Genomic DNA, 8,695 nt, shown 5'->3' with positions numbered 1-8,695 from the left:
GTATTTCAAAGGTTGTTGGATTATAAAAAAAAAGTTATAAAAAATATTTTTTTTTGCATTTGTGCAAAAAGAAGTTTGACTATATTTATAATAAAGATGAATCATTTTAATTTAATCTAAATTGTAGCTTCAAGACTTTCTATGCATAGCTAATATTTGACATTAGACCTAACACAAGCATAGGCTATAGTAGCATAGGTTATACTAACAATAGATTTAAGTAAAAAAATACTACAGTTGTAAAATAATCAATCTTTGATTGATAATACTTCTAAAAAAGAAGAGATTTAGATTTTATCTAAGTTTTGACCAATAATATAATAAAGGATGTAAGTATGCTATACAAGTATATGACTTAATAACTTGATGCTTGAGCCATAAGTCTTGTGGTCTTTAGGAAGTTTTTACGAGTCTTTTTTAGTAGTTAGTATATATAGGGATAAAATTAAAGCCATCTTCACTCTTATTCATGTTCTTTTTTATATTCTAGTCTTGATTCAAGACTCTCTAATTTCTTTGTATTTTGACAATAGCCATTCTACTTCTTTTCTATTTTATGATGATCTTTTCTTTTCTTACTTTCTCTCTTTTTCAATGATAAGTATATTGACTTTTGAATTTTGTCTAAAATCATGTCTTTGATAACTAAGAATTCAATTGCAATTTGAAAATGCACTTAAGTTTCTTAATTGCTTATAAAATTTTAAAGAAAGTGGCTAATGACTTAATCCATATTTGTTTTGAATTTTTGAATTTTTTCCACTACATTGAATATTAATGGATATTCTTGTGAAGTTGTTTTTGTACCTTTTATTTGGAGCAACAATATCACATCTTTATAAATTTACATGATTGACATTGCTTTAAATACTGGAACATTTTTTTTTTTTTTTTAAATGTTCTTATCAAAGAATTAATTAGGGCTTAAGTACATAATTGTGCTTGTAATTAAGATCTTTTTACAATAGGAAAGGAGGGAGGGAAGGCAGGGAGAAGAAGACAGAAGTAAAAAGAGAAAAAAATGCTTTGAGTGAAAATAAGATTTGGATTTTTTATTTGCAAGTCAATTTCAAACTTATTAGGTTTGTCATTATATCTTTTTAATATTGCATTAAACCATTTAATATTTATTATTAGGATTTGATTCTCTATTATATTCTTATAGAAGCTTCTTTTTACATTCTTGGCTTATACTTCTAATCTTGAATCTTGAATGCTATTCTAAACCAACATTTCTTTTGTTCATTAAATAATTTTGTATGAATTTAAAGAAAATTGTGTTATTAAAAATATTTGTTTAGTGCTTTGTTTCCAAGAAAATTAAAGGAATTACTATAATTTATAAATATTTTTTCTTATTTTTATTATTTGGTTGTAAAATTGGTAACTTGGAAGGATAGTTTTAAATCTTCACTTGAATTAAATCTCCATGTTGTAAAGCAACTCTAAAGAACTTATAAACTACTCAACATTGTGCCTTTGCTTCTCCTGAACATCATTCAGCAGCGTTTAACAAAACTTGCATTCTTGTTTTGACATAAACGGATCCTGTCTGTATATGTTGACATGCTTGCTACCCTACTGAAAACCCTTAAACGACCCTAATCAAATCCTCACCTGGTTTAATTATCCCGCTTACTAAACGATCTCCATTCCTACTCCGGAATGAGTCCTATACACCCACAATCAACACTGCGAAACAACTGACTTCAGACTAAGATGGTTGTGGCCTGGAGCTCAAGTTGATACAAACACTAGGATAGTCCGTGACCTACTAGGCGCACCATTGCACCGCACTCCGTTTCCTTCGCTCTTCTGTATCAGAGGCAGGTTGGACACAATAGTTCACGATTTACACATGATTCGGTGAGAAACAGATTTCAAAAACAGTCAAGCTGGGATTAAATGCTCAAAAAACACAGGCAGTAACTACAGAAAAATCAGTGGTGCTCAAGTGAAAAAATAAATTTTTGCTGGAGCATAAAAGCTTCGGTAAACTCTGAATTCAATTTGCTCTCGTGGATATCTTGAAAAGAAAAACGTGCACTTAATATTCACCGGAGATGGAACTCAAGCATCACTATAAAAAGCTTATATTACGCAATTGGATTGCTATTCGTCCAGTAGGTTTCATGCTCAACTTTCTTTACATGCTTCAGCCTTTCGTAAGAAAAATGATCAGGTATAATTCAGGAGTCGATATCTGAATAGCTTTTGCTTATCCTGAATGTACTTACCATGACCTCTAGAAACTCCTCACATATAATATACAATCGAAACGTTAATTACCATTCAGAAGTATGCTACGAAAACTAAATCCATCTGGGTCTCTCTGTTTTACACGAATATATGCACATGCTAGACTAGAAAGTGGCACCCGCACTTACTTATTTACTGCCATTGTCTGACTCAGGTTTGAGAAACCGGACTGGAACAACAGGTATGCTATACCACCATTCATTGATTCGGCGAGTAAACCGACGCGTAGATTCAGCCCTCGTAGGCATTTCTAAAGTAAATACGTTCACGAAGGTAGCTAGAATCAACCAGCGAGTTGGAAAGATGAGCAAGACAGCCGCCACTCCAACAAGGATTGCTATGACCTGGTTTGTGGCCTGCATAAACACAGCCAAATCCTGTAAGATCAAAACTTGAAGTAAAAATACTGCATTTATTCGTTGTATTTCAAAATAATGAAGCCTTCTCTAAAGTTATTTAAACAAGAGGAAAAGAGCCAGAAAAAGAGACCTCGGGAAGGGCTGACAAAACCAAAGCACGTGTCTTGAGAAGAAATATGTTGCCAGCCTGAATCAATGCCTCCAACTGTGTCAATGCTTGTTGAAGGGCTATAAGCTGCTCAACCGTGCTCTGATTGGGGGGAGACGGAACCAAAACTTCTTTGATTGGCGCTTCATCTCGCATTCTCCGAACATACGCCATGTAGGCAGCCATCAATAACAGAGACAGTGGCAACCAGTAGGCTACCCAACCACTGTTTCACAAAATCAAAAATCCGAATGATTAAAAGTGGAAATTCGGGAACTCGAATGTACAGGTAAATACATTACATCTGTCATTTAACAAAGATCACCGACCCAAAAAGCAGCATCATTAGCTTTTGACAAAAGTTTCTATGTTTCATATATAGAGGTGATTCTGAAAGTTGGATGCTCCTGATACTCACTTGAATATAATGTAGCATCCAATAACACAGAATGTGATCGATTTAAGAGGCTCCTCCCAAAGATAGATACTTTGAAGCCAGGTCATCACAGCTGTCAGCGGAATCACCAGCTCCTAAAACCAAACAACGAGCTACATTAACCATAAACCCGATGCTTCAATTGCGGTGCTCATCAAGTTCTTTTCCAAAACGTAAAATATGAACAACTTATTCTTGGTGAACCTACCTGCAGAACAGCCGAATTTGTGCCAATACCATCAACTTTTACTCCCTCTATAGTAGCCTGCGCCTCTAGTACTTTCTTATTATTATCCCGTGACTGTAAAATTGCCTTCTCCAAAGGCGTGGTTTCACCAATAAGAATCTCTCCGACAGATACGGGTGCTTCTTTTATCTTTTCAGCCCCCTTAGGAGTCAAGAGACGGAAGTTATCCCCAATAGCTGCAGCTGAGATGGCATGTATCTTATTATCCTGGTACTTGTCCAAAACACTTACTACACTCGCTTGTCCTTCCCCACGACCCGAGCTACAAAGCGAGTTGGCCAGTTCTGCCAAGATAAAATCTCCACCGGGCATCTCTGCTCCTAATGAATACGTGAGCAAACTCTCAGGTCTTGGTGGCAGGACGTGAAACGTCTCCTTTGTAGCTCTCAACCTAGCGATCCCCAATACCGCTTTTGCTAAAGCTTCTGCTTTGCCTACACCCTCAAGTTGATAAGTGCGGATGAATTGGTGGACTAACATTACTTCCCGAATAATCGCCAACCAATAGTCACGGCGTGAACGCCCCTTTAGCTCTGGAAACTCCAACACGACAGGGTCCACCCTGCACCAAACCAACCAAAAAATGTTAAGGTCAGTAGATTCAGGTTCTTACAGAGATTGTCTTAATGTGCGGAATAGGGCCTTATCTGATACATCTTCTGGGGTGTGAATAAAGCGATATGAAAACTTTTGCTGTTCTCTGAAGTGTGTAATTAGTGCAAATAAAAAATACACATTCTATACGATGAAGACGCCACAGTTGAAAGGTACTGGATGTGGGTCATAAGTCATGCATTACTTACAAGGCGCTTGATTTATACATAACAGCCTTGTCAAAAAGGCGGGCACCCCATGGTCCAGTCAAAACTGGCTTCACAATGTGCTTTAAATCCGCCGAAAGATCAAATTTCTTGGGCTTGTCATAAGACACAACCCCAGTGGCTTCAAAGTAGATTGCATGATCCGTTAAGGTCAATCTTCCTGCAAAGTAAAAGAGTCAAAAACGCAACAATCAAGATTCTAAAGGAAGGAAAATAAAACTGTTAACAATAGCATACATTATGCGTACTAGTGAAAAAATAGCTAAAAGCACTTGCACCAGCAGATATTAAAGCCGATAACCATACCTGGCCAGGTGGATACACCAACGTGCTGGAGGACAGGCTGAGTTGTGGCGGTCCCATCTGTATCAATCAGTTTCTCATTCTTTCCCAATTGCAATGCCTTGACCAGAGCCGGAGTTGCCTGGTTCTTCATAGCCTTAATTGATCTGTGTGTAAGATTACAAATACAGAATTTCCTGGTCAACTCCTTATCTTTAACGACGTAAAGACGTGAGATATCCCCAAAAAATCTGGAATAGGATTCACCTCTGACTCTGGTGTTAGGACAGCTAATAGATCATTTCTACGAGAGACTGGAACATCAACTCAAGTACAGAAGCCAACCCTTTTCTTTTGCTATCACAGAATCCAAGAAAAAGCCTCTACACAAGCAGTATCGTGACTCCAAGGTTTAATTACATCCCTCGATTCTGAAAGCAACTCCACTGTTGATGAAACATCTAGTCATACTCATAAGATAAGAAAAAAAAACGCATTGAAGAGATTTATATGGGAAATACTTGTCCAGCTCAGCAACATATTTATCAAATATGGGGAAAGGTAGCCGGCCTCCAGTGTTCGCAGTAAGAGCATCAAACTGGCTGTGCACAGTTATTGAATCTGCAACGGTATGAAGGGCCGGCGCTATCCGTGCAAAAGCATTAAGTCCGACAGTACTCTCCACGTCAACCTGCATGTATCATTGCACTATTAAATAACAAGCTTATAATCGGTATATCTTAAAACGAGAGAACTTACGAAGCGTTGGCGACAGCCCTACTGTTACTATCCTTTCTCAAACGAAACGGTAACAGGCTTAATGCGGGTCTGGAAGAGCATTTGGACCATCAGAGACATCAAGTCAGAATAGAATAGTGCCGAATCCTCCTCATCCTCCGAACGAGACTCCTTAGTCGATGTCTCAGGTTCACACTGTCATGCAACGGAAACACAATGGGATGGGGACAGGTTTAATTCAGACGTGAAGTTATACAGATGAAACAATCTCAAATGGCTTCCATCCCCTTGCCATTACCAAGCTTCAGTACTAAATATGAATTTACTTCTAGCAGTAGAAAATCCATAAATACCGCATCTACATTTAGGGGTACAATATGATTCTTAGCACATGGTTCCTTGCATCAAATCATCGCCAATTTTTCGGAACCAATGAAGACTATCAATTTCCATATGACGAGAAATTGGCTCTGTTAGCAGCATAGCTACACCTCAAATACTTCTGAAGTAAAATTTTGTTAGATGAGATCCAAAACATATATCTCGACATACTTGAATGAAACAGAACCTGTACCTTCAAAACAGGCTTGTCCGCTGCCCCTGGAGTCTCCCAAGCGAGCATCATATCAAAAGTCAATCGTCGAAATTCTTTGTCGCTCAAATGATCAGTGACTTGAGCTTGCACAGAAAGGGCTCTAAAACAGCTGTATTCAAGAAGATGGAGCGCATATTTTGAAGGATCTTTTGCTGATGCAGGGGCCTCCTCTTCGAAATGCCTCTGCAGCTCCTCTGGATGAAGAAGTAATATCCTAATAAACAAGACCATGAACACATCATACTGTAATGTTACATACTTCGTATCCTAACAACTCAAAATAAAGCGCATAACTGTGATAGCAACGGCAATTTGCAATGTGAACAAAAAAATCTCAGCAAACCCAATGATATTTATGTACTCTCTCTGCAAAAAAAAATAAAAATAAAAATAAAAAAACGAAGGAAATGAAAGGAAAGGAAAGATAACTCCTACCTCGCACAATGTCCAACCACAACATTAGCAAGTGCAGATAGCTCTTTTATCCATTTTCGAGTGTCCGACGGTGAGCACTCATGTTCGTGAGGAGTATCACCCACGCCGGATTTGCTACTAAAGATGTTCTTTAAAGTGGTGTCCCCTGTAATCAGAGAGTCTAGAAAACTCTTTCCTCTGGTTAACACGGCCATGGTCACCTGACAACAGAAAGTTTTCATTCAGTTGGTTTACATCAAATAATTCCATAAACGACTTACAACAGAGGAATCCATCCCAAAAGAATAATTGAACAGGGGATGGAAAAATTAACAAATTTTTGAAAAAGAAGATCTGCTAGCACCTGTTGCCTTCCGTGTCTTACGATTAAATAATTCAGGTTCTGACACTAAGCACTAATGCTCAGAGGAGATGGAGTCATCAGCTCAAGAATTAAGGAACACACTATTGCTTCTAGATGACAACTGATCCAAAACCCCTACCAAACAAGCTGAACTCAGTCACCAAACTCGGTGAACGGTTAAATCATCACATGGATTATTGCGATAATAAAAATTGTTTGCAACTTAGCAAGAGAAATGTCCAATATGTTTGACTAGAACAGTAATCGACGCGGAGGTGTTCTCGTTACTATTTTTTTCAACTAGGAAATCAAAATAAGATGAAGTAGAGGGCAAGGTCAAGGCCTAACAATGACGCAAGGATCAATTCAGAGCTTCAGAACACCAATTCACAGAACTCGCGTTGGTTGTCAATCCAAAATCGACAGCCAGCTACAGCAACAAGTCATCACGAAAACTCACCACACCAAAATATTGGAGGTGCCAGACAATTACGGTCGCCTACTTCGGAAATCCTAACCTGCACTGTGTTGCCAAAAACCAATCGTGATCAAACTCCAAGTCCCACTCCTTGAATATTATTTATTAGTCATCAGATTTCCTAACCCCCATATCGAAACTAAAAAAGACGACACAACTCTACCAACCCATGAAGCACTATCCCAATTCACTGAATCCAACACGCCAATTCATAATTCTCGGCAATATCATCATCCCGAACCCAGGCCGAACAAACTAAGGTGTTGAGCCAACAAATTCACGTTTACCCAGAGATCTATGTAAGAACAATCTTATTGCAATTGATTTGTGTGCTTCTTCGCACGGAAAATGTGACGAGCTTACTACTTAAAACTCATTAACAAACTAAGCATCGCAGCATGGAGCTGATTTTTGGAATATACGTGTCTCCTGATACGCATAGGAGACGTGCAACAAAACCCTTTTTTCTAACAACATTCTTACAATTTCGACTTAGAATTCCAGATAAAATTAACCATATCTTTGACGTGCGGTACACTGCACGGACTGCCTCAATAGAAACGACGTTATCAATAACCTTTCTGGAAATCCCACTGTTACAGCTTGCAAGCGATGCGATGAGGTAAACAAGTCATAATTCTCACAACTTCGTGAAATCCCCAACATGAATATCGTATTCCGAATGCTACAGCAAGACAAGAGAGGTTGTAAACATCTCGCAACTCCGCGACTTCAGATAAACGTGGAAGCCACACTCAGTCAAAGTCTTCAACCGACCTTGTGATGGTCACAGACGTCGCGAATCCACAGAGACCCACATCAAATTCCGACCCTTCGCCACGACATCAAAGGATGGGCAAGTCAATGTGTCGCCTCCCGCAAACCAGTTCCCCTACTACTCGCATCTATCAAAGGCTGCTTATGATCGGCTTCCAGCCAATTAGCCAGTGCGCACCACCTCACCACACGCAACTCCAACCCCATGAACCCTAACTCTTCCCGCTAATAGAAGAGACTCATATTCCCAGCTGCATGCAGTCAAAACGTGGCAAGAGCGTCTCAAATGTACGCGAAGCAAGGTGCTGATTCCTCACGCAGGCGCGGTGCATCACTTTGATTCACCCACGAGTAGGAGGAGGAGCCCATCAAGTAGCGCACGGAATCCCACTCCATCGGCAAAACCCTGCTACCAATTCCGCAACCATACAGGATCCGCAGCTCAATTTCTCCCCCTCAACGTCGAATTCAACGAGCACTTCTGATGATCGAGTCACGATTCCGTAGCGACTTGGCAGCTTGATTGGAATTCTATCACCGCCAACGGAACCTCCGCCCGCCGACGCCGACCGGGACAACACTCTTGGATGGCTTCGTCGGACGAACGAACGAGCGAACGAACGAAGCTCATCGGACGAGGATGCGTCTTGTCGTGAACGATGCCAACTGTACACTTCGTCGACGAACGAAAATCGGCGGGTGAAGCAATATTGCTGGTTTGTGGAGCCAAATTGAATGAATTATTTATTTATAAATATAATCTTGGGATGATGGAAT

At 39.4% G+C, this 8,695-nt stretch overlaps 1 protein-coding gene across 5 annotated transcripts; it reads right to left on the bottom strand.

Moving 5' to 3' along the window:
* Positions 1 to 2,053: 2,053 nt before the first annotated feature.
* On the bottom strand, positions 2,054 to 8,478 carry LOC112289010 (uncharacterized). Of its 5 annotated transcripts, none has more exons than XM_024533867.3 (12): positions 7,919 to 8,478; positions 7,124 to 7,186; positions 6,321 to 6,520; positions 5,865 to 6,099; positions 5,399 to 5,485; positions 5,074 to 5,243; positions 4,577 to 4,719; positions 4,253 to 4,430; positions 3,411 to 4,011; positions 3,185 to 3,297; positions 2,749 to 2,992; positions 2,054 to 2,615 (listed from the first exon to the last, which is right to left on the bottom strand). In XM_024533867.3, exons 3-12 carry the CDS (start codon positions 6,512 to 6,514, stop codon positions 2,388 to 2,390), a joined length of 2,193 nt encoding a protein of 730 aa, XP_024389635.1. In that variant the 5' UTR covers positions 6,515 to 6,520; positions 7,124 to 7,186; positions 7,919 to 8,478; the 3' UTR covers positions 2,054 to 2,387. The 5 variants fall into 5 exon arrangements, with proteins under 5 accessions (XP_024389635.1, XP_024389637.1, XP_024389640.1 ...); XM_024533869.3 differs by having other exon boundaries at positions 8,236 to 8,478; XM_024533872.3 differs by lacking the exon at positions 7,919 to 8,478 and adding an exon at positions 7,786 to 7,914.
* Between the last annotated feature and the right edge of the window lie 217 nt (positions 8,479 to 8,695).

Source organism: Physcomitrium patens, chromosome 11, assembly GCF_059467195.1.
Source record: "Physcomitrium patens ecotype Gransden chromosome 11, ASM5946719v1, whole genome shotgun sequence".
NCBI lineage: Eukaryota > Viridiplantae > Streptophyta > Bryopsida > Funariales > Funariaceae > Physcomitrium > Physcomitrium patens.
The sequence above is the reverse complement of the archived record's forward strand: the minus strand, read 5'-3'. Positions and strand labels throughout refer to the sequence as shown.

Excerpts from the sequence above, each read along its gene's own strand:
- LOC112289010 (XM_024533867.3), bottom strand. The coding sequence starts at position 6,514 with ATGGCCGTGTTAACCAGAGGAAAGAGTTTTCTAGACTCTCTGATTACA. Across the intron at positions 5,244-5,398 it reads CTGACTTGATGTCTCTGATG|GTTGACGTGGAGAGTACTGT; the intron begins GTCCAAATGCTC and ends TGATACATGCAG. Across the intron at positions 2,616-2,748 it reads TTTTGTCAGCCCTTCCCGAG|GCCACAAACCAGGTCATAGC; the intron begins GTCTCTTTTTCT and ends GTGTTTATGCAG.